Source organism: Spea bombifrons, chromosome 7, assembly GCF_027358695.1.
Source record: "Spea bombifrons isolate aSpeBom1 chromosome 7, aSpeBom1.2.pri, whole genome shotgun sequence".
Taxonomy (NCBI): Eukaryota; Metazoa; Chordata; class Amphibia; order Anura; family Pelobatidae; genus Spea; species Spea bombifrons.
Genome location: NC_071093.1, coordinates 37589114 through 37615715, shown reverse-complemented (window position 1 = coordinate 37615715; position 26602 = coordinate 37589114). Strand labels below are relative to the sequence as shown.

General features: G+C 39.9%; 1 protein-coding gene across 1 annotated transcript in view; it reads left to right on the top strand.

Annotated features, from left to right (window-relative positions):
- Positions 1-26602, top strand: part of CYTH3 (cytohesin 3) — a 49855-nt gene that overhangs the window by 14732 nt on the left and 8521 nt on the right. The window contains exons 2-9 of the mRNA XM_053471224.1: positions 7774-7856; positions 9998-10062; positions 12183-12249; positions 12974-13092; positions 17872-17952; positions 18830-18942; positions 19073-19221; positions 21940-22051. Coding sequence (XP_053327199.1) covers positions 7774-7856; positions 9998-10062; positions 12183-12249; positions 12974-13092; positions 17872-17952; positions 18830-18942; positions 19073-19221; positions 21940-22051 — 789 coding nt within the window. The remainder of the gene's footprint in view (positions 1-7773; positions 7857-9997; positions 10063-12182; positions 12250-12973; positions 13093-17871; positions 17953-18829; positions 18943-19072; positions 19222-21939; positions 22052-26602) is intronic.

The window sequence follows — 26602 nt, the reverse complement described above, 5'->3', positions numbered from 1 at the left end:
CACACTCAACTAGTTAATCCTCCTTACATCACAAACAGCCAAAAGGGCTTTTGTGTCAATTTGTCACCCATTCATAGTAGTTTTATGAAGCCATTTATAAGAACAATACATATTTGCATAATTCCTTCTGTTTTTAGACGTATTATTGTGACTCTTAGGGATCTAGAACGCTGATATACAGCATCCAACCTCCAACACTGATCGGGGAGGAGAAAGTGACGTGTGAGAGAGGGATGCCTGGAGGAATGCTGAAACTGTGTTTGTGATATATATATATATATATATATATATATATATAATGTATTATATATTAATGTATGAGTTCACCTGTTGCTTCTTCTCACATTCACACAGCGTTCCTGTACCATCAGTGTTTTGTGCAGCTATTGTGATCGCTTAAATGGTAATTACAGCTTCTCTAGAAACTAATTGTCTTCCCCCTGAAAAACTAATCTGTAAAACAGCAGTGGGAAGAGACGCTTCATCTGGGTCTGATCTGCTCCAACTTGTAGAGACTCTCCGTAGAAGAGGTGCTTGGTTTTTTAAAGGGAAAGTCCCTCTGAGGATGGCCGCCTTGGTATCCAGGACTGCGTAGGGCAGGGAATACATCAGATAATGTGAATTGTCATATGATATTCAGGTGATGTGTACAAAAACTTTTTTTTTTTTTTTTTTTTTTTTTACAGTTTTGGGGCATTCTGTTTGAGGATTATCTTGGTTTCCACGGTAATTGCTCCATACTTAGAATTATGATTTCCCTTTATAAATATGACCCCTCATTCTTAAGCTTTGTGGCAGATTTTGGTTTGGTCCACCTTCATTAATCTTCCTCTTGACTTGAAAGATACAAAGGTGCAGTGATTATATTGTTTGCCATGATCCATCAGGATTGCACTATAATCGGAATAACCTTGTCAGTCAGTGGCAGGAAAGAACTCCCATTGAACTCCCATAGGTGTACTTTCCATGCAGGGGTCTGACCCCCACCCACAGCGTTCTCTCCGCCAGCAATAAGTTCATCTCGTGCATGGAGATGTTCGTCCTAACACCTCCGGCACATAATAGCTAGGAGCCTCGGAAAGGAGCAAACGCATACAGGGCATTCTGCAGACCCCCCATATATTTGCCAAAGGGAGCGCACAGCTATAGTATCCATTAAAGTCCATGCGCCGGAGTGCCTCTTTAAACAAGAGTCTCTGAAGGAGAGACACTTTTGTTATAGAGGGTGCGGTTGGACTGCAGGGCTTTCACGAGATATTTTATGTGACTTACTGATCGCTATTTATGGAGCTTCGAGGAAGGTGGTTAGGAGACGATGTCTTTGATTTGAGCTGTTTAGCTTACGAACACATTTCCTGCTATTTCTACACACATGGTCATGACTTTTATGACTTTAGAACACTATGATATGACTAGTAGCCCCTCCGCAAAGGGGACATGATGGGTGGAAAGGTACAAATGGATTAGGGTTCGAAAGCGGGACTGTCTAGCTTAAACAGGGATACTTGAGAGGTATGTTCCCTTCAGCCAGAACTGGAGGCACCTTGTGGTCCGAAAGTTTAATATGTACCTAACCAGGGGAATCCAGACTAAGTGCAGACTGAGTGCAAAAGATGGCTTCGAGCTTTTTTACGCTACCCCTATGTACGTGGCTGCTGGTAGTTTTAAGCCTATTGGACCCATCCTGACTGAATGAGACGCGCCCTGGTGCTGAACCCAGAAGGCGTCTCTGTGATCCTCGGCCATTGGTCTTTACGGGGAATTCTCCTGTGAAAGAATGTACTTAAATAAAGAGCACGGCTTCGGTGATCCAGCGTGAAATGTGCAAAGAGGTTAAACTGGTAAAACGTGAAAAAAACCAGCAAGCTGTTATCTGAACATGCGCAGTGGCTGTTAAACATTGTAGTGAGGATGCAGAGGAGTCATATTTTTTTTTTCTATAATTGTCAATTCAACAAAGTCCACCTTAAAAGGACATCAACGGTCAACCAGCCATTTAAATGGGATTATTTCCCCAATCCTACAGTTTACCATTCAGTGCACTAAATAAACCTATGCATTAACCCCACCATGGCCATATTTTGTCACTCAATCCATGAATCTTAGAGATGAACAGAGCTGCAGTCCTTACAACGCTGACTTGTATTCGTCGCTCTTGCTTATGGCCGGGCCATTTTCTGTATACTTGCAAATAATCACTCGTGTATGAAGTGTGTGGAGCTGTGGACGTAAGCAGTGTTAGGTCATAGACCTTGGTGCTGGACCTTGGGTTGCAAGTGGTCTTTGGGGGTCAGACGCAGGGATGTAAACCCAATCCAGCTTTTAGTAGAACATTTACTTGCTTCAACAGTTTATGGTCCCTTGGAGTTTAGCTTTAAGCCTGAACAATGTGTTAAGAGCCTGAATTCACAGAGAGTACTTCTTTGTGTGTACATAGCGATAAGCGACTGTTACTGTTGTTACTGTTACTGCTGGGTTAGGTGTGTCCATAATACGTCAATTCTTTCTGGAGCTTTTGCATCAGCCACTTGGACTCCTTTTTTAAGATGCCATTGCGTCCTTGTAAAAGGTTTTTACTGTCCTGCCAAGTTTTTTGACCATGCACGTGTTTCCCTTTAACGTTTTGGTCGCATGATTCTTGAAGGAAACAGCTGAGGAGTTAAGTCATGAGTATGACACGTAGAAGACCATATAGAGAATGTATACTATCTCGTTTATAAACACTTTTTCTTCCGATTCTTTACATCACCCTGGGATTCACTCAAAAGCACTAAACCTTTTTAAGTTCTCGGAAAAAGTCTGATGATACGGGGGTGAAGCTAGTACAGATGCAATAAGGTCCCAATTGGGGACCGTCCACCTACGGAGGGAAACGTCGGAGGTACATTATGTTGTGAACATGCGGCAGCTCTTATGTTTTAGGTCCACGCGGCCTTTTCTCAGGCTTTGAAAAGCCCGTGTAGACACGAAGCATGATTATCACCGCATGCTCACTTACACGTACGCTTGCCAGATTTTCCATTACAGATCATTATGCTGCCTCCAGGAGTAAAATTCTCTTTTTTAGGATTGACTGGACAAACTTCAAATTTTGAAAAAAAAAAAACGTCCAAAAGCAAAAAAGTGACTTTTGATGGCTGCATGTTTTTCTCTTGATCTTTGCCTTAAGGTGGAAGCGGCGGTTTTAGTGAAGGGAGTCTTTGTATGGTAACTTGACCCAACACCATCAACCAGCAAAGAGCAGCAATGAATCCCCTTTATGTTGACAGCCCAAGCCTCACTTCAAACACCCGCTACATGGTGGTTTGCTATGAAAAACATGCTTAGGAAAAGATCCGTGGCCGACAGGAGCTTCTTATCCATTGTCCGGTGTGGTCTCTGAGCCAACGTGTGCCCAAACCAAATCCTGAAGGCGGCTCTGGGGTGCTGCAGTTTCACAGCGTTATAGCTGTTCGGTTGCGTTCTTCTTCTTTCTGTTGTATATTCCCAGGACTCTTGCAAAACCTGTTTAAATGATACATAACTTCTCAATTTTAGTTCCTTTTTGCTTACTGTAAAATTGCATGAATCTATGAAAATGTGCATAGCATACCCATACAAAACCGATACTCAAACTCCCGATATTCTAATGATCGCGGTTAGGAACTCACAGGGCTCCTCTTGGGGAAGCCGGTCTCTGTTCAGATCGGTTATATTTTCAAAATAGTCTTTTACAGTTCAGTATACTAAGTAAATATGCTGTGGAATAAAACAAATGTTTGTGTTAAAACCCACCGGAAGTGTAGACCCTGTGAGCAGCTGTATTTGCAGTATTATGTTGTCAAGTTAAATTGTCCCTGAGAGCCGCCTAAACAAGTAATGCATTACTTTCATATGTATTGTTCAAAGTTACAAAAAAAAATGTACACTAAAACATGGACTTGCCTTTGGGAGAAGCTGCAGCTTCCTATGACCTCTGTGGTCTGCGGATTCTCACCATTGACAGCGCTGCCATTGAAATAATTGGGAGCGCTTTCTGTGCATGCGCTTGGCAGTCTTAGTAGACTCCCTTCTTTGCTATACCAGCGTATTTAAACTCCTTATTTTTTTATGATGTTATCTGTTGTATTGTAACTATTGCTTGGAATGGACTATTTGGGAACAGCGTGTCCTTGGCGTTCTTCTTTTATAAGTTGCCAATTGTGCAGCGATATGTTTTTCACACCATAGGACATAACTTCTTGATACTGGGGAATTATCTCCTGACAGTTAGAAGTGGATGACATTTATCCCCCTCTCATTGTGCCCATGAGTGCGTGTCACATAGGGCTGTTCCATTTCCTAGTCTAATGCAAAATGAAAGGTGCAGTTCCACTTACTGTGCATAGTCTAATACTTATAACTATGGGTTGCTATCTAACATCATGAGTTACAGGAGGGTTAACCACAAGGAAACCTGAGCCATTGCCCAGGGTCTCTTGCAAATGTGTAGCGATTATCATGAGCCACCGCAATCATTATTGGGCTGCCTAGGGTACATAACTGCAGTCTTTGATGGCCACAAACAGGGTAGGAAGTGTATCCTCGCATGAAAACAAGTGTTTTAATGAATTTTTTATTGCAAAGCCTGTGCTCAGGCTGGGTTATCCGCAACATGTGGCCGGTTTGCAGCCCCGACGGCTTGAGTTGCGCGCCCTTGGACCATGTACGCTCCCTAGGGCCACGTCCAAGGATAGTGTTAGCCAAGTGTAAGGATATTGAGATGCAATTAATTGGGTTCCATTGTTTTTGATACTCCTATTTCATATAGTGTTGTACTTAAAAGCATTGTGGAACAATTGAACACTTTTTAGAAATACTTTTTTTTTTTTTTTTTTTGAATCATTGTTAAATTTTCTAAAAACATGACACTGTAGCCCGACTCCGAGTCAGACACTGGAATGTTTCTTTTTGGAGTCCGTCCTTGCTATAAATTGCTTTGATTTGAGTTTGATATGTCTGGTTTAATGGTTTCCATAAACAAGAAAAACTCCAATTAGCACGGCCCCTCTGCACAGCGTTACAGAAGAACGTTACAAGCCGCTAACCTGATCTGTGGAGGTTTTTATTTGTTAAGACCGGTCTGGTGTTAAATGCCTGGGTGGGCGATCTCAGGGCTGCTCCTGACCTAAATCACAGAGCTGTTTCCCATACACCAGACGACCTAATCCAGACCCAGCGCAGAACCCACCCTGTGTCTGAGAACCGTCTCAACTGGTGGGAAACGAGAAGGGGGGATTTCTGGGACTGAGAGGCTGCTTTGAAAAAGCACATGTGGGTGGATTTCCAGCAGGGCCTGTAATAGGAAGGAAGGAAAAGCAGACACGTAAATGGCAATTGTGCTTTCTCAGTAACTCAATCTTGTGACTTGAAGAACTGCTTTGAGTCCGGCTAATTTCATTACACAATATTTCTTTCTTGCCTGTTAATTCGCCCATGGAGAGGCTGGATGGCGAAGGCCTAGAGCTCTATTTTGACAGTTTTGAAAGGGTTAATGACAAAAGCCCCCAGGAAAGTGTCATGAATGTTTCACAGACCACAATAATTGGCACGCTCTTCCAGCCAGGCGTTCCGATATCAACTTTATTTCCAGGACGCATTCCTGAAAAACAACTAACCAACTCCCGTTTACCAGGCGCTGAAACATGCCCTGGCCTCTTCTCGTGGGCACCATGGAGGTACGTCGGAGGTCCTCTTTGAAGCCCTTTCCCAAACCGCCTGTTTATGGCTTGTGAAAAGGGTTTATTGAGAAATGACCATTCGCTCTTTGGAGCGAGTAGTGAGGGGAACAGCTGAGTTTTACTCGTGTAGTATTTTTCTGGATGTGGACCAGACCAGAATGGCCTCGTCACACAAGCTGTCTAAACCACCCATTGCTCGCTACATAGCTAACATAAATCACATTAAATAGAAAATGTATACGCAAGATAATGTGTGCGTCAGCTTACGCAGAGGGGATTATTCACTAATGTGGGAACTGGCAGGCAAGGTGAGGTTTCAGCTCGCTGGCTTCACTATACGTTATGAAGGACCAACCTCAATGCTTAGCAGCCTGTATATTAAGCATAACTAAAGTCACCCAGCAGGTTGAACAATGGGATATAATACCGTTAAATCATAAGGAATTCAATGTGTTGTGACCCCAACTCTCCTGCCAACTCATGTGTTTGGGGACGAACCCCAGAGACCATGTGACCCGAATCTCTTTGACTTCTATTGAAGTTATCTGAACGAGTTTAGAACCTACTTTTTCTCCTTTGCCCTGCGGTCTGTTGAACAACACAGTATTCATCCGAGAACATATTTATATACACACATCTTTATATATTTTTGCCCCGCTTTTCCCTAGGTATGGTAGACATCACGAGATTGATTCCTGTACCCAACATTTAGTTCATTTTCGTGTTTAAATAATAAACTCACCTGGAATTTGCCTGTTGGGAGTAGTCTTGTCTCAATAAGGGCTCTACCGCGGCACCGCTCAGATAACCTTATGATGCCGTGGCCAGTGTTGATGACTAAGTCCCTCGATTAGATAAAATGAAGAGATGGATATTAAAGAAGTACTAACATTAATCTTTTATACTAATCACATCTGTATGCGTATTGAAAGTCTGTAGCGGTAAACGAGGGTCTAGAAGATAATGCAGCCAGACCTTGGTTATCAAACATGGAATTTTATGTAAAAGTTTTTGGAACGGACGGTCACATCTCGCTTTACATTAACAACGTCAGTCTGATTCCTGTAAAGGCCAGGAGGTCGGCATTAGCCTTGCGTTTTGATGCTACACGTGCTGCAGCTGAGTAATACAGAAATATATATACCATGAAGATGTCAACCGCTGTTACCGCTAAAGCCTGCACATCGCCTCCTGCGCTTCCTTGCAGCTCGACTTGTGCTAAAGTGGTTTAAAGCTCACACGAGAAATCTCAATACCACAAAGGAAGATATATATATATATATATATATATATATATATATATATATAAATATAAACCAAATATCTCCGAAACGGATCGACATACACATCACATAAGCTATGGGTAGAATAAAGAACTGAATTTAAGCAATTTTATACAATGGTAACATTTGCCCTTTAAAGGTGATCTTTAAGGTTTGCATTCATTAGCAGATAGTTACACAGGCTTGAGGTTTGAAAAAAGACATGCGTCCATCAAGTTCAGCCTTTCTCATATCTGTTAATTGCTGTTGATACAAAAGAAGGCAGAAAAACCCCAGTTTGTGGCTCTTTTTCCAATTTTGCAACAAACTAGGGTGGAAAAAATTCCTTCTTGGCCCCAGAATGGTAGTCAGATCTCTCCTTGGATCAAGAAGCTGTTTCCCCATATACTTTTTTATTATTTCTTAGGAAGGTTTAATTACCTTTTTACTTTGTACGTCAACAACCTCCACGGCTTTTGTGCCACGCGATAATTAAGCCTTCCCAATGATTGAATGAATGAGGCAAAATGTTCATTAAAGAATCATCTGTGTGAATTATTTTTGGGCATTGGGTAGTAACAGAAGTTATGTTTCTAGTGCAGCATTTAATTATAAGGGAAACATTCAAAAGACTATGACCAACAGCACCTTAGAGAGAGCTACGGAACCCAATCGGGTCTCGATTTGTTGATTTGTAGCATGATTATTTCTGGAGTGAAGCTTCTTGGTTTTACGTGTGAAGGAAGTGGTCATTCTTTTTGGTTGTTCCTCTTTCTGGTGTATTATGACATTTATGTTCTCTCTCTCTCCAGTGCCTGAAGATCTTTCTCCAGAAGAGCGTGAGGAACTGCTGAATATACGGCGGAGAAAGAAAGAACTTATAGATGATATCGAGGTAAGGTATATGATGTATAATTTGGAGAATCTATCTTGGTTTGCCCATTTCAAGCTGGGTTGATCGCTCTCTGAGCGTCAGCGGAGTGTTTAATACAGTGGAAAGCGTTGCACATTCATAGGGTGCTCAATGGGTTAAAAAAAGCCTATTACATGTTTATAAGAGGCATGATTTGAACCCCCCCCCCCCTTTGATGAAGAATGATAACCGCTTTGGGATTGTTGTTGGACCGGTTAAGCTTTTAGTAAAGCGTCGCTAACGTCCTTGATAATAAATGCGAGAAAAGGTGAATTGTATAAAATTCTCTTTTGTTTTATTCTTCGTTTTATTTGATATTGTGCCTCTGTTGACTCTTCTGCTTTGAAATATTAGTTCGTGAAAAAATCTTAATTTCAGCCAAGGTAAAGATAATTGTGCCTACATGTTTTTCCATTGTCGCCTACCCAAATCCTTGTATTTTGCATGACGGGCTCACAACGCACCCTCTGCACCAGCCTAATATGCTAGGTCTGCCCAGCCTTGCCGGGTCATCTTCATGGGACTGGTGTCTTTAGCTTTGTCTTGTTGGCTTTTCGTGGAGGTGTCCAATTCAGCCTCACCAATGAAGAACGCATATTAAAGTACCGTACATGCATTCTTCAACCCAAACAAAATGTTTACCTCTTGGAAGCCCCTTTGTGGTGCAGTTTTTGTACCTCTGATGGCAGGAAAGTACTCCCATTGAAATCAAAGGGAATACTTTTTGTGGATGGAAGGTCTTTTTAGACCATCCGGAACCCTTGCAGAGCTGCTAGAGGTGAGTGCAGGCAGCACCCGCAGGCCAAGTTACTAGAAGGCTGGGAAAGAGACAAATGCATTGGGGGATTCTAAAGGCTCCGATGTATTTGAAAGGGGGGCCGCTCAGATATCGTATATATTAAAGTGCATATGATGGCTGGAGTGTCCCTTTAAGTTTTTATTTTTCAGAGTAACATCCACAAAATAATCCGTCTGCCACTTACCGCTTATACAACTTGTGGTTACAAATATAAGCGTAGAAACATAAAAATGTTTCTCAAATAAGAACCATTTGGCCCATCTAGTCTGCCTGTTTTTCCTGCAGTATATATATTTATAAAGCTTCTAAATTATAGAGCGTCTCTGTGAAATGTCAGAATCTAGAAAAAAATTGCAGAAAGCAAATCTTCCGGAAAACGGCAGAAATATTTTTTTTTACTTTCAATTTTTAAATAAAATATTGATGCCCCTGTACAACAGCATAGTGGTTCAGAAACCCTATACATTGAAGACATTCTTGCTGATGTCAGAGGTGAGGGTCTGTGCTCCCTGGGCATGCGCGCACACAGGCTAATGTCCGGGGGCAGCTGCCCCGTTCCGCAGTGAAACATTGTTTACTTCAGTGCCCCTGAAAAGAAACAAATTGGGCACGATTTCCCCGTTAATTACAACAAAGCGGCAAGTGCCTCATTTATAGCAGCAGTGTTTCTGTGTGGGGGTAAAGAGGCATGGATCACGCGCTGTGCCAGGATGACTCCGCGGTGTGACCTCTGAAAAGCCTCCGCATGGCCGAGCGAATGAATCAGAAAGCCGCTTGGGTGTGGAGTTCCTGGGAAATCAGGGGTCCGATTTACAATGACTCATGTCAGATCTCGCTGTTATCTGTTCATCTCTCCAAGGAGGATCTTTAAAAACCCCGGTACAAAGTCTGTGAGCGTATCTTTCTGTTCCCACCTGGGTCTTGTCTCTACTTCATTTTACTACTTTTCGTGGCTCGCCACTTGCCGCGATCATCATCATCATCATCATCATCATCATCATAACTTTCCCCAACTACCCTGAAAAGTAAAATCTTTTGTTATAAACCACACAGCAGTTTGTTCGAGTTGCTAATTCTTCTCCCACACGCACAAGTACGTTGTTAAGTCTGCCGCTTTTGAAGTTTTCTATATTGCTCCTGTTTGATCGGTGGTTTATATAAACTCTTTAAAGTGTGTCTCGCTGCCTCTGTGATGGTTAAGCCTGGCTAATCCCGGGAAACGTTTGTACGTGCAATCATTCCGTCAGTTTCAAGCCTCTGCAGTTCTCCTCGGTGATCGCTTTCACTCGGATGCCGGTAACTTTTTTTATTATTTGTTTTTCAGAGGCTGAAATTTGAAATTGCGGAGGTGATGACAGAAATCGATAACTTGACATCGGTAGAAGAAAGGTACGTTTTTTTTTGTTGTTTCCTTGCTTGTGAGTGCAACGTTCTATGGGCAAACATTCACCCTCTGCTACGGGGTACAAAGAAAACCCAAAGGATAATTACTTGGCTCACGCAGGGTATCAGCGGCCTTCCTGTTCTAGCTGGACTACAATCTCTAGCACTCTCAGCCAGACATTGGTGGTTCTTCCTTTTTGGGGTGCCACAGTTTACAGGTCCTGCAGCATTGTATGTTCCAGCCACAAAGTCTCCTTAACCTGACACTCATCTGGCTTGTTTATACACAGGGTTGGTGTTTGAATCCTATACTGATGCTACTGTTGAATATTTCGGTATTAGCGTATGAATAGCGCGATAGCCAGAGAAGATCTATACCTGTATTAACCCCTTCCGCTACAAGCACCTGCCTACGTTCTATTTCTGCGTCTTATACCCTACCTAATTCCTAGTAATGTGTGATTTGAGCAGTCTAATTGTTATGTTGTATACTACTTATGTCCTGTCTACCCATTGTACAGCGCTACAGAATATGATGGCGCTATATAAGACAATAAATCCTAATAGTAATGCTCAAATCCTCTCCAGAAATAACTCTTTAATCTCCTAAAATGTTGCCTCGTTCAGTTTTTAGTAGCGCTAAATGGTCATGTATGACCTAATGATATATAAAGGTAGGCATTATTTTTGCCGTCATGGAAAGGGAATTCTTCCTAAAAGTTTGTGTTTTTATATGATTTTTTTTAAAAAAGCAGTAAATTGACAGATTAGTCTTTGTTTATTTGCTTAACCTACTAAAAATCAGAATCTTGTAAAGGGAATCTTTTTAGTTAAGTTTAAAATAAAATGGTTCACTTTGGCACAGTAAGTGGAACATTCGGTGACGTGGATACGGGGCATCTGCTTCTGAGATCATGTAGTTAAGGCTATTTTAACAGATGTTTGCTTAAAAGCTGGAACACTTTTTTTTCTTTCTCCCATCAGAGAAGAAAATTAAAATAATAATAAAAAGTATCTTCTCTGTTAATGTGAATGAAGCAGAATTGCATGTAATTACCGGGCATGAAACGCTTAATGGAGACTCTGGTTATCAGGCCTGTTTTTATTTCTGCTTAATTGCACGTTTAGGTGCTTGGTGATGCCATCATTAACTCGCTAGGCCTCTTCGGTTGTTTAAATGGATCTGTCACTTTCTACATGTTATGGTGGTATACTCTAAATACGCCTGTGAACGGTAGTCACAAATCTAAATAAGCAATGTATTAACCCCCCCTGTGTGTGCTATGGGGAAAGGTATCTTACTTTGCTGTTTTCGGGATCTGCATGATTATTCTTATATCTGCTCTGTTGCTGAAGAAGACCGAGATCTTTAGGGCAGCGCATTAATTAGGTAATGCTGGCTCTTTACAGGCCAACGCCAATATCTGGGTTTGACTCGGAGTCTCCGGGTAAAGGCCTGCTTCCCCGGGGAGGCCGAGGCCGCTGTGTAGTTTGTAGTATGTTTATTTTATTAGCGCTGATACTTATTATTCATTTATTTATCTGTGTTTGGCCGGACACGCGTGCCTCCCGCTCTCCACCCAGGGCTGTTTGTGTCTAGCCAGGCACCTACGCAAATCCGCTCTCCAGAGGTGACAAGGACTGCGGCTTCTTTTATATTGTTTTTGGAAAAAATAACCATAGCTTCTCCAACTTGTATGCAGAAGAGGCAGGGAGATATCCCAAACCCTGTACACGTGCAGCAGAGCAAGAAAATAATTGGGGAAACTTGGTCCTTTTACACTTTTCTCTTTTTTTCCCATCTATTCAACCTTTCCATTAACTCTCGGCCAATACGTTTTTTGTCTGATTGATGTAATGTTTAAAAATAGTATTTTACTCATCGGGATTTATCCACTATATGTCACGTATGCGTCATAGTATCATCCATGCGTTTTTGTGGATCAACTTGGCCTTTGATGGAGGAGAAACCCTCTGGCGTTGGCCCCTGTATAGTGCATAATTGCTCCTGTGGTGAGATGAATAAAAAAAACTTTTTACCTACATTATGTGATCATGCAATTTGTGAGATTTGTTTGAGTATTTTCTTTTATAACGTTTAACTTTTTTTTTTTTTTCTAAAACAGTAAAACTACCCAGAGAAATAAGCAAATTGCCATGGGAAGAAAAAAATTCAACATGGACCCCAAAAAGGTGAGAAAAAAGACTACAGATCACAAAGTGTTCTTACCCTGACCGGTTCTGTGGACGCAGGCCACCTACTACTCGCTACCGACGCGCTTTTAAGGTCTGTGCAGAATGTAGACTCCAGAGCAGCCACTGCCACCCAGCATCTCCTGCTGAGGATGAGATCCATCTGCCTCTTAATTCTTGCCTGTCGGGTCTTATGGTTGCAGAGATTAGAGGGCTGGGTGAGTGCATGGACCGTCTGACAGCCTGGCACAGCTGGAAACACCTTGAGCTTATTCATGTGCTGGCTGCTCACCTGCTGACTCCCTTTGAAGAAGGGTTTTGTCCTCATAAGTAACGTGGGCATTATTGGGGAGATGTGTTGCATAGTTTGTGCTTTCCCTTATTACGAGTTTTTTCAGCTTCTTTACTTCTTGCTGTCTCAACTCATTGAACACATTTTTTTAAAGCAAGAAATACTTTTATTAATAGCTTAAACTTTCTGCAAATCACTTTAGTAACCACGCCAGCTTCTGCCATATTCTTCACCGTCCTTGTAGCATCCAGGAAAGGTCTTGTGTAACACTGTCCTACGTGGTATTGAAGATAATCTAATAATAATAATAATAATGTTCTGGTTGAATGGCCCTTTTGACCATTGACGTACACTATTTCTTGGCTCTATTGGTGCAAATGATTTTGCTGGGTTCTCAAGTGAGCATTGCTGTTTCTGTGTTCCATTTAACAGGGTATCCAGTTTCTCATTGAGAATGACTTACTTCAGAACACTCCAGAGGACATTGCACAGTTCCTCTACAAAGGAGAAGGACTAAATAAAACTGTGATTGGCGATTACCTGGGTGAAAGGTAACCTCTTTCTTCATACCAACATGCTATCTCCTTACTGAAACATATCTGTTTCATGTAATGACTAATATGTCTACAACAAATGAAAATGAGGTCACCTACCCGTGGAAATATATTACTTCAAAGCTGTAGAGAACGTTCAGCCTAACAGCTTTGGTATGTGGGTATTAAGTTATCATTGACCCTATACTCTGCCTGCTACCATCTTTACTGAATAAAGAGTCCACGGAGTCCCTGCTTGTAAAATTGGCTCCACATCCACCCTCTTCCCAAATGGGTAACCTCTTGTCATTTCCGCTCATAACAAGTTTACTTGTATAGCAGACTACTGTGGCACAAGCAGGTGCCTGCAGGTTGCAGTCTTAAGCCCTGCCACCAAGGGGCATTAATTAGCTCCTCCAGTCACTGGATTACCCCTAGCTGGTGCCTGCCATGAAACGAGCAGCAGCCGCTAATAAAGTCAAAGGGTGCTGTTTGAAAGAAACACCTCCTGTTTTATTGAAAGAAATGCAGCGAGGTTGGGCGCTGTCCCACTGATGATGTCTTGGGATGACCCTTTATTTAGCATGCGTGTCCTTGACTTACTATTATTCAGTTGCCCGCATTTGTTTTGTATTACGTGTTCTGTTGGGCAATATGTTTCACAATAATATACATTCTTCTTCGTCCTTTATGTCTCCTTATGTAAGGGGAATGTTCCTTGTGTTGTCTCAGATCTATTTGTGGTGCTCATTAAAGCACAAGGATTAGTTTTATTTGACTAGGCTCTGTTTGTGTGCATTTCTGGTAGGAATACTTTTCTTTTGAAGTCTGATTTTGTGTTTTTAACAGTGTTCTGCAAAACCTTTCAAGGGTGGGATGCTATCCAAACACGAAAAGCGAACATTAATTGAGAAAAATACTAAACTCTGAACCTCACTTGATTTAAATAAAGTGTGTGTGTTCTCCCTGGTGCCATGGAAAAAACATACAGTCCCACAGGCCTGTGTTTTATGGTACAGATTAGATTACTATGTGGAACATGTCTATTAGTCTTATTGTCCCATAGATCACTGTGCCCATTTTTTATTTAGTCAGGATCTTTCATATTTAGTTTTTGTAGTTTAAAAATCTCCATGGAATAATGTTTAAGTATTAATTAGTAGCTGGTGTAAGTCAGCTGAAGCTTGTCTGTACTTGTGAACAGCAATATTAAGTTGGAAAGCAGGGGCTTCCTCCGCGGTGTCCTGCCATGGAGGACTGTTCAATGCATACTGCCGTATGCGTTGAACAGTCCTCCATGGCAGGACACCGCAGAGGAAGCCCCTGCTCTCCAACTAAAGTTTGTCTACACTTGTGACTTGTGAGCAAAGATTTTAACCAGTTCCAATTATTCCTTCAAGCCTCTAGGGTACCTTTTTTACCTTGCACATTCTGTGTTTTGCCCTTTGAGTCAACTTGGCTGGGCTCTCACTTCTAGGGAGTGTAGCCATGGTACTAAATTGTCTCTATTTATAAACAGTCTGTCTAGCTGTGGACTGATGAATTTGTAAACTCTTTGAGATGAATTTGTAACCTTTATGCAAATCAGCAATTCTTGATCGTAGGTCTGAGTTTTCTTTTTTGTGAGGCATGGTTCACATCAGCACATGCTTGAGAATAGCAAACTCAAAATGTTTGCGTCCTTTTTGTTTTTTAGCCCTAAAACACACCTCCAATCCTGTTTCAGTGACAGAACTCCAGGTTTGCTAACCCCTGACTCCTATTAGCTTTTGTTGAAGTGATTAGCATTGGGTTCACATTTTTTTCAACTCACACTGTGAATGTTTGAAGAACATAATAGATAATAAACATAATGTTATAAAACAAATTTATACATAAATGATTCCTAAAGGTTCACTTATTTTTTCTTGGTGTGTCTGCCAGGCACACTGACGCACACTCCTAGCCACTTTTCACACTGACGCAATATCAGCCGCGCACTGACCGATCTTTACCATACAGGTTGTACTTTGGCCCACTGATGCACTCGGTGACCATCCTTAACCACTCTGATCATTCCCAGCCGCACTAACATATACTCAAATATGAATACTGTTCTCAACCAAAGTAGTGCACGGTTGTTCAGCAAAATGAGAATGTCGGCCACATACACCACGGCCACTCATTTGCTCCCCATGATCAGCGTACTCATATCGTGCGCCTGGCTCATTTTACCTCTGAATTCTTATTCTGTACACAGGTTACTTTTGGCTTTGATATTGGGGGCAGATCTGAGCGCTTCAGTGGCTCACATTCATGTCACGCTATCCTCCTTGGGAGATGCAGCTTTAGTTACTGTGTTGATTTCACTTCTATGCCATCTTCAGACATCCTGTCTGGAGTCATTTAATGCCTTGTGATGTACGTTATTCTAGTAGTGTAGGGTCACGTGACCCCGCTAGACACCAGCCCCTAGGGTATTCAAAGCCCCCCTGGATAGTGACGCAACCCCTGTGATCTGAGACCTTGCATTTATATTTTTGGAAATGGTAATAAAATGTTTTCAGTTCAGGAAAGAGTTTGATGATCGGTGTAATTGAGGGGGTTTAAATGCCAGAGGTATAATAATGGGATTGGCCGGGGACAGAGATTACGGGCATAACAGCTAGAAAGCGAACCCAGCGCCCTTTGTGTTTTTAAATAGCACACATTCCTGCGCTTTAGACTAGACCAGTAACATTGGCAGGAAACCAGTGGAGAGGTTTAATTTTCAGACATAGAGGCCTGCTGCATTCTTTCTAAAGGGTGTAGTGGCTTCAGACCTTCTAAATCCAAAGGGGGTCAGGATCAGGTTTGTATGAACAAAACAAGCAAAGTATTAAAAATGCTACAGCTGCATTGTAAAGAAATGACAGTTAAGGCCGTATCGGCCGTCATCTCCTGATTCTAATGCAAACATTTGTCTGCCACAAACGAAACTGATTTTGTTAAGGAACATTCTGTAGGTTGCTATGGTAACTTCACCCCATTTGCTAATTTGCACCAGGATTACTTATTATTCATAACACTCGGTGAGTCATGTGCCTAGTACACTACCAGTCCAGTTGACCGCTTCCATAATGTTTTGCCCTTTGAAACCGATTGAGACGTTTAGAGCAAATTAGTAACCCCGTGGGCTCGGAGGGCAGTTGAATGCGTCACTCGTAAAATAATTGTGAACGGTGACATTTTAGCCTCGGAGACGAGTCAATGTCCTCCATTGTTGCGTGGGGTGGAGAGGGAAATTAGGGAAAGCACATTGCTATTACCACATCGGTTCCCTGTAACAGACATTTGCCGGTAACCTGGTGTATTTGTGTTGTAACTTAAATATGGTTTAACTTTTGTAACTGAGAAACGTACATGGAGAAGACCCCCTAGTGGGGAACATGTTCAATAAGTTTTGATGTGTTATACTGACTTTACCCCCCGTGAGGAATGTAATACTCCTTTTATCCGGTGCCAGGAATGTGCTAAAGTGTAAGCGCAGTACAAGGGCACGTTGATTGTTGAATGTTGTTGTTGGGGACAGTCCAACGTGTGCTGTAAACATCTCCAGATTGACACCCTTTGCGTTGAAGTCATTTGGACTCTCCGGCGACCTTGGGTTGGAAGACCAAAGGAGTACTTGTGGGGGTCCTTCAAGGCAGATTTTAAATACATGATAATTTTTAAATAAGCCTGATATTTTAAGGCGCAGGTGAACCTGTTCCTCGTAGATAGGGCATTAACTGAGCTCTCAAACATATTAAGCAAATGCACCTTCGTAGAACATTTTATTATTTCCTCCAAAGATTTAGTTACACAAAACACAGGAAAAAACTTTAAGAAAATGTATTTTATTTTCTATTGCAGCACTTCGGGGTTTATTCCCAAATGGTAGACTTGATTTGTGTTTTAGGCCCAACCCCAGTGAGCCTCTGATGCAGGAAAAGCTTGGCCGGCCCTGTATAATGTATAGTTAAATCGGCAAGATTTCTTCAGTCTTACCCCTTTTAATTATAACTTATTACAGGACCACCTTAGCCTTTCTTGCTGGAGAAACTTGCCAGTATTGGCCTTTTAGTAAAGTAAAGTGAGAGAGTTAAAAGCAAAGTGCCCCTTTACTGAATAAACCCCTTTATCAAGGTCTGCTTTGTGTCACATGACAGTTATGCCCATCGAACATGTGCTATTGAGATAAAATGTAACAAGGTTAAAGAATTATTCCTGTCTGGACAGTCAGCAGTACTGGGAACAATGTTTGCCAACTAAATGTTAGCCTTAAAGTGTTACCATCTGCAGAATAGGTGGAGCAGCACCTTTAATTAGTGCCTTTCGTGACCGGTTCCAACAATCGGTTACACTTCTTGTGGAATTTGGGTCAAATAGTTTTTGTGTAGTTATTGTGTATTGCCACAATTATTAAAAATCGTATGACTTAGGCTGATTACTGCTTTGATATCTTAGCAACAGTATGAATACCATCTATCATATCATAGGAGCAGCAATTTTTAACCTCTATCATTACTGCTCCTTGTTGGTAGAAATGGCTTGCTACTTTTGTGAGAATGAGGAAAGGAGAAAGTAGAGGTCTCCAAATAGGAAATTAAATGCTATAGCAGTTTCCGCACTTCACTGCAGATGTCTTTTCCCCTTTTACACCAAATATATCCTTAACATTCTAGGGGAGAAACAAAGCATGCAATTGATACGTGGTTTCAGTGAATTTAGTAGTAGATTCATGCGCTGGCTGATTCTGGTGGTTGGGTTTATCTTTTTTTCTTCTTCTTTTTCTAGGGATGACTTTAACATCCTTGTCCTTCAAGCGTTTGTTGAACTCCATGAGTTTGCAGATTTAAATCTTGTCCAAGCTTTAAGGTAAGTACAACACTTTGGGAAATCATATCTGTTCTCTGCTTGTGGGGCATCTGTTCTTGTGTTCCTCTTCTTGACCAAGAGGTTCTTCTCACTACCTTTATGTGGTTAAATATTTGGGGTACATTTTGCCCTTGGCGTTACTTGTTTGAAGCAATGCTAATCGTGGGACATAGTTGAGAGACCTTGGTTATTTAACTCCGATAACAGAGTTCTGTGGTCCCGTGGGAAGAATTTTAGGACATAGCAGCTGATCTCCAGGTCCTCTTCTGTGATGTTCACAGCACAAGCTGACTGCCAATCACCAGCGGCTAATTTAAAGGCTCAGTAATGCTGCTAATATTTGGCTTTGTAAAAATAGAAATGCCACACCAAGAGCGGTTAAAATGGGTCTGCGATACCTTTCGGACTATGTCCTTGTATTGTTTGAGGCTCCTGTGTTCGAGGAAGCAGATCATTTGGAGTAGTAGAGAAATACACAAAAAAAGTAATTTGATATTTCAAATGAAACGTGGATTTTGATTGGCTTTTTTGTGTGTTCTGCTAAATATATATATGTGTGTGTGTGTGTGTGTGTGTGTGTGTGTGTATATATATATTCGTGAAAAACGTTAATGCCTCACTTAATCTCAGAACACGAACCATGGGTAATGTTTGCTTGCACAGTAATTAGTTACTTAGCTTGCCACTGATTATTATTGTTAGCTGTAGAGCTGTAGGTTTCCAAACTCTTTAAAGGTCATTTTTACTATAACCTAGCGTAGCATCCATTACTGACTTTAAGTATTCTCAAAAATCCATAATTAATGCTTGTCAGGAAGAGCTTTCTGTCATTAACTCTTTGACCGCCGTACTGACTTTGGTAACCACGTCCTTGCAGACAGTTTCTGTGGAGTTTCCGACTGCCTGGTGAAGCACAGAAAATCGACAGAATGATGGAGGCCTTCGCGTCGCGCTATTGTCTCTGTAACCCCGGCGTTTTTCAATCTACAGGTTAGTATATGCTGATATCCTCCACAAAGCACAACATGTGTAGGTAAAATTTGTAACCCTACATGATGAGATTATTATGATATAGAATCAATGACTAAGTTGGCTAATATTTTTTTTTCCACCGCTCCAGATACCTGTTACGTCCTGTCCTTTGCCATCATTATGCTTAACACAAGTTTGCATAACCCGAATGTAAGAGATAAGCCGTCAGTCGAGCGGTTTATATCTATGAATCGTGGCATTAACGAAGGTGGGGATCTTCCCGAGGAGTTATTAAGGGTAAGTTCCATTTTCAATGACGCAATCTTATTTTGTATTATAATTAAAGTATTTAATCAACCTGGTTATACAGAAAATGACATAATAACTTGCCAGTATGGGAAGATATTGTTTTGGTGAAGTAATACTGGGTTATAGACAGACGTTGCTGTCCCAGTGCAGCTTTCCAGATACATACATGAGGTTTGCATGCTTACGATGTACTTGTTGGTGAGACAGAGCTCTGGCTTGTGTCTTGTTGACAAGGATGCTGGATATCCTGTCACATGTCGGCCATCCTGTAGTTCCAAAACACAGCTGGATATTCCAGCAGATTAAATAAAAGCTACACGTCTGCTTTGGGCTGTCTACGTCTTCTCAGATTTTAGGGGAAAGATACGGAAGAGTGAAAGAACTGGCAATAAGCTCAATTCTGAGCGCAAACAGGAAAGCTCATAATTACCCGTTTTAGAAACCCGAGTTACTGAATGATATATTTATACAGGATTTGCCAAAAACTGCAAAATACAAATATATATATATATATATATATATATATATATATATATATATATATATATATATAATAATCATGCCATAATTTTGTTTTTCTGTTCCTTAAAATAATTGTGTTTACAGAAAAATACATTTGTTTTTAATAACATGAGCCTTTAAGGCATTTCCCTGCAAATCAGGCGACTGGCATTAAAAAGCCTCGGCGTTTTTTGTTTCATTTTTAGAAGGAGTGTTTGCCTCTGGACTTCCACAATCAGAGTCTAGCTTAGTTTTCTTCCATATTATATACGTATGAATGGGGGGTTGTATATGCCATCGGAGCAGCCATTTGAACTACTTCTTTAACATTCTTTAAAAAAAAAAAAAAAAAATTCCTTATTTAATAAAATAATATAAGCGAGGCTTGCACTGTGATTATTTAAATAGATTGAGCAATAAGTAAGCAAATTTACCTTTTCCCAGCACTTCTCGCAGTATGCTTTATCAGATCTATGCTTCCTGCAGTTTGTATCTTGACAGTGCTTTGTGTAAATTCTGATATGATGGTGTAATATAATACATGGTGCGTAAATTCAATCCATATGATCAGACAGTATGGCCACGGTTGGCGTGTATGCACCTGATCCAGCGGTTCAGCTTTTACATTGCCTAAATAACAAATGGCCGCCAGCGAATTGGAGTGGGGTTTAGTTACATAACTCTGCGAGCGATCCAGCTGTAGCTCATTCCGAGTCCTAGTCCTGAAAAATTAAATTTGCAGGTTGTAGACTCCAAACCCAGTTTCCTTCACTGTCTGGTGTTATTGAAATAATGTCATTGGAATGCAGCAGTAAGGCTTCCTAATGGGCTGTGGAAATAAATACCCCTCGCTTTCTTATTCCCCATGACATTCCCCACTCTTTATATTACAGGCGGAGATCATTAGCCTGTAACGAGAGTTCCATTCTGGTGACGTTCATTTTTTTCAAAGCAGCAAGACCCTTAAATAAAAGTTTCTTGAGGGAATACCATGTGGTTTTAGTTTAAATTTGAAATCTCCATTGTATTTTTTTTATTTTTTTTTTTTTAAACTTGCTTTACAAATTTAGTCCTTGCTGGTTTGTGCTTAGTCCTGTAATCAAAAATGTAACATCTGGAGCGGAGGCCTCCACAGTCTTGAAATGGTCATGCACCAGTGTATCGTGCAAGACATTAACAGGACTAAATGAAATACATTTCTGAGTAAACCGACCAACTGTATTTTCTCACTGAGGCACTTGAGTGATTGATTTAAAGACTGTCTCCAACAAGCACCTGGACATAACAATCACTGAGAGGCCAATCTATAGTTCCTTAAGGTAGAAGACATTTGGTCTCTACAAAAACCAGCTCTCAATTCTTGGAGTAAAGGAAGTCTTCTCGACAAATATGCATCCAAGGTTCTCTCACAAAGAATGTTCTCCATCACATGCAATGTGCACAAATCCCATGGCAGGCTGGCTATACCATTCAACCCTTGAGTTATTCAACCCTCTATTCAGGAGAGACTACCCTTTTCCCTTGAAACCTGAGGAGTTGTGGTTTCATTCTTTGTGTGAAGATGTGTGTCCCAAGGCCACAGTGCAAAGGCAGTGTTACACTTCGGGAACTGCTCTTCCCCCATAGTAGTATGTGACCCCATGCTTCCTTCCATAGCCAAAGCTAGAGGGATCCTCTTGGTCCCCCTTGAAAGACGGGAGCCGCTGAAGTCTATAAAGGAAGCTGGTGGCCAAAAGGCCAGCCCATCTTCTGCAGCAGGGACCTGACTCCACTGTGGCACTTTCAACCATTTCGAAGTGTGTTAAAAAATACATATTGAAAAAAGTGCAATGTGCATACCGTGTCCATGTGAAAGGAAGACCATATGGGCCTCCGCCCATGGGGAAAGCATCTGGGTTTCGTTTCTGCAACTCATTTATCCCTGGGACTACTTAAAGCTATTTTCCCAAGAGACCAAATGTTCAGATTTATTAATTATTTTACATGATCACTTTGTTCAAGCGATTTAGAGCCATGATGGAGTTATTATGGAAGATCGTCATCACAATTTGAATAAAAGGGACACAAAGTGAGTTGCGGGAGGATTGGGCAGCCTTAGGGCATTTCATTCTTTTACTAAACATGCTGGTGTTGCCTTTTTAACTTTGTTTATTTTTATTAAATATTTCCTTTTTTATTTTTTTTATTTTTTTTACTTTTTTACAGAATCTATACGAAAGCATTAAAAACGAGCCTTTTAAGATCCCAGAGGATGATGGAAATGATTTGACGCACACTTTTTTCAACCCTGACCGAGAAGGATGGCTCTTAAAGTTAGGTCAGTAAAATGGAATTGTCTTGTATTGCTTATTCTGTTGCCATATACATTTTTTTTTCTTTTTTGATACCTGCTTCCTGCTAATCTACCTACTATGCTTTTAATGATCATCACCTAGTACTACAATTTGCTAACCATTTAAAATGATCACTTTGATCAAGCGCCCTGGAGCTTCTATAATGGAAGCTTCTATAACTTTTTGTAGTCTTCAATTAGTTATCTTATATTATGTTAATTATTGTTATTTATTATTATTATTTATTGTTTTATATAGCGCCATCAAATTCCGTAGCGCTGTAGAATGGGTAGACAGGACATAACAAGTAGTATATAGTATGTTAATTTATTTAGACATAAGCAAAACTAAGGAACGTCAATATACGGCACCTTTTTTTTTTTCTTCAACTAAACCACTTTGATTTATAGCGAATCAAATGATTGTCCTTAATAAATTAATCTTTTTACCAAGGTCACCTTGAGGGTAAATTTACTTACAGATCCTATGATGTAACAGCTCAATAATAAAGCTCAATCGAGTTATGCTGGAGTAGGACTTGAACTTTTCACTTCTTGCTAAATCTTCTCCTTTAGGTATACATTTTTTCTCCCCAATTAGAATTTGCCCAGGGGCTGTATGTTATCTTGATGTTTATGTATGACTAACGTTATGACTAAACCAGAGAGCTGTACATATGCATATTGCCAAGTTATTACTTATTTTTCCTGACATTTAATTAAGCTTATTAAAACCAAACAGCACAACTCAGCATTATTTTATTAGGCCAAAAATTTATAAAAAAAAAAGCGTTATGAGAGGAATCATTGTGCAGGATTTTTACCCCATTAATCTAATAGCTTTCCTATTTTTTTTAATGTTATCTAATAATAATTTACAGTGTTTTTCACTTTTTTTTTCCTGCTAAAATCCAAATATATTACCAAAAATAATGCAGATTACTGTATATGTTGTACCCACTTTAGTAAAATAAATTGATAATAGGTTGCCATTAAGCCCATTATGGATTTCTGCCTCTATCTACTCTTTAAAGTGAGTGTCACAAAAAACTCCATGTATTATTTTTGAATTTGTTGAGCAAGAGCAAAAAAAATGGAAATGGCTGGATAAGTCCTAGAGATGATATCCAACCAGACGGTAATACAGTAAGATGTACAATCACATAGGATGCCAAGCCCTTAGAGAGACCGCCTTTATATGTTTGTTTATTCTGTAGCTGTTTGTCCACTAAAAGGTTCTGTGTAGTTAATCCGATTTGTAGTTTTAGAACTTTGAGTTTGAAAACCAAGACAGAACATTATCTGTAAAGTTTCATAAAATTATACCAAAAAAATAATTAAAAACATTTTAAAAAGTGCCCCAAATTCCCTACCTCTGCCACTACAAGTAGAAACCAATAATAGCAAAATAAAAAAAAAATATACACCTTCACCCCCCCCTTAAATCCGAAGTGTTAAAAATATTACAATATTAGGTAACATGTAAAGGATGGATGTGGCTGTCTAGAACATTAAACATGTATGTATGTGGAATCCTGTAATCAGGGAATGTTGCAGAGAATACATCGGCAGTATCGCCTACTGTGTAGAAGAAATCCAAAGTAGAACGACATTTTCTATTTTTGGTATAAATTTCATATTAGCACTGATGGTTATTATGCTTTATATATATATATTATATGTTAAAAGTGACGATAAAAAAATTTCCTCAATTTAAAGTAGTAAAAATCCCCTGCCCAGAAGGGGTTAATGGGTCTATTTAGTTAGACAACTAAGTGCAACTTAAATATCCCAAATAAAAAATAAATGCCGGCCCCAAAACTGGTCCGTTGTGCAAAGTGGGTGAGTGGGCACAGCCAAATACTGCCCTTCTGGCCAGAGAAAGAAGAAAGTGACCCAAAGAGTTCCCAGTTATGTTCTTACATCATTATGTTATACATTGTGTGTTAAGCATAGGCTTCCTTTTATGTTCAATTGAATGTTTCTGGTCCTGATTGAAATCTGTCCTGAATGGAATGGGTTTTAAAACATCTATTTTTTTTAGCCATGATTTCCTTTGTTCGTAGTTGGCATGAAAATATTTTTTCATTCCTGCCATCAGCATGGCATCTTCATTTGTGTCCGTGTCATTTTGTTCTTAAGTGCGCAGTGTCCATTCTGTACGCTTTATGCACAAACACCGAGGAACAAATCAATCCAACTGTCATAACAATGTTGTCCTATAGAGAAAATGATGTGGGTATTTATTTAAACAAGGTTCATTCATCCACTTTTTCTTATATAATTGAATGAGAGGATGTAACCTTTTTGATCTTTTGATGTTCACGAAGCTATTTTATGAGTTGGTTCCAAGGTGATTGCAGCCGCTTTTTGTTCAAAACTAATTTATCAATGACTAATGTCCTACCTAGCCCCACTTATACCAATAGCAGCATATAATATGTTTATTGTCTCTATAAGTAATCATTGTTCTTTGTAATTGTTTATAAGATGATCTGACTTCCGCTGCCAGTTGGATCACTGAAATAAATGTGTTTTTGTCCTAAAGCTGCTCCCTTTTTCGGTTTTATATTTTCATCAACATATCCTTCATCAAAGCTGAATGTGGGAAATACAACGTTCTCTTGGAAGAATGTGTTTTATTGGTAAACGTTCCATACGTTGGCATTTTTCTAAATTGATTTTGTTTGGCGTTGAACAGGGAGTGTTCCGTGCAGCACTTCCTGGGGGGCTTAACGTCACAGTCCTCACTTCCTGTCGTGTTTTAAAACATTTAACTTTTTAGGAAATGATGCAAAAGGAAAATCTGATTTGGCAGTGGGTTTCTCAAGCCATACCGTTTTTATTGGCATGTAGTTGGCCAGCATTGCTCGGTCGGTTACAAGGAATTTCCATCGTTTCATTTATAACCAAGAGATCTCATCGATAAACGTGGCGTGTAGCTTAAATATGCCTTACTGTCAAAAGGCTGTCTGTCGGTAACATAGAAGAATGGAAAATTAAGGTTGAACATTAATTGTTGAAAGCTATATTTATAAAAATATGGTTTAAGGAAGAATGCTTTTATCTACAGATTATTTATACTTTAATTTTTGTGTGTCTTTTACTTTCTCCATATCTGTGAGTTTGTATTAATTTGGTTTGGCTATGATTTTTTTAAAAAAAGTGGTTTAAATGTGCCTTCTTGTTTTCCTTATGGCCTATGACCTTTCACCTTTCTGTTCTGTGACTGGCTGTCTCTGCTTATTCTGCATTAGGAGGTACGTACACGACTGCTTCCAGCCATGCACTTAGATTTTTGGTGTTTTTTTTTTTATATTTTTTTTTCTTTTTTTTTTAATTCCATTTTTAAATTCATTCTTTTTTTTTTATAACGCTCCTATTTTTATTCTCATTTTTTTTATCATTTCAAAAACAAAATCACAGAATGGAAACTTCATTTTTAAAAGCAACATTTTGCATTTATTCCTTATTAATTTTATATATATATATTTTTTTTTTTCCTTTTGAGAAAAAAATAAGACCTTTTTAATTGGGTTTACCCATTTTCCTACAACCTTAACACCTATTACCCCACTGAGCTTGGATTTTAATCACTGTGAGACACCTGTTTTGTGCTAAACCTAAAGAATCAGAAACGGCAAATAATCCCAGAGCAACCTGAGGAAGGGAGGAAAAGAAAAGAACTATGTGCTGGCTAGCGTACCCAAAACAAAATCTGGTAAAGACATCACAAATAAAATAAATTACTTTAACATGTGCTTTCACGGTTGACATTTAACCCAGCTGATGTAAAACTATGATTTTTGCAGACGCTGCCTACCCTGTTCTATGGTTAATAGTCATCAACTATGCATAGCCACATTCAGTAAATATAATATGTCCAGATTTGTAAATTCAGCTTATTTGTATTTAAGGAGTGGTAAAAAATACAAACTCCATATTTCTCCTTATCAACATACTACAACCAGTAGAATATGTTCTTTGTCCTTTGCGTACCGTTCCAAAACACAATCTCATTTAGTAGTAGATGGGACAGAATGAGATGCCTCCTGGTCACTTGAATTCAGTAAATCAGAGCAGCCGACTCCAAGGGATTTACACTGACCATAAAATCTTTCCTGGCTGCGCATATCGGGACGCTTTTTGAAATATACCGTCAGAATTGTAGAACCCAAAAGAGTGATGAGTTGCATGCTGTGTCGCGTTGGCATATGTTACATTCTGTGCTTCTAGATGCTTACTCTGCCCATAACAATTCAGTGGATGCTTTCTTGGCCACAGTTCCCACAGGACACAAATGGTCTAGAAAGCGCTCAAGAACGCATCATTTCACGCTGCACTTTGTCCTGCTATGTTTTTATTTGGGTAGAGAGACGTTTCTGTATCTAAAGGGAAATCTTCATATTGATATACATTTATATACATTTTTAACTTGATGAAAATGTTTTAAAATAAAGCCCACTTTATGTTGGCAAACTAATTGTATTTTGTATATGAAAATTCCCCTGAGATTGGCATCATTTTTGTTCCATC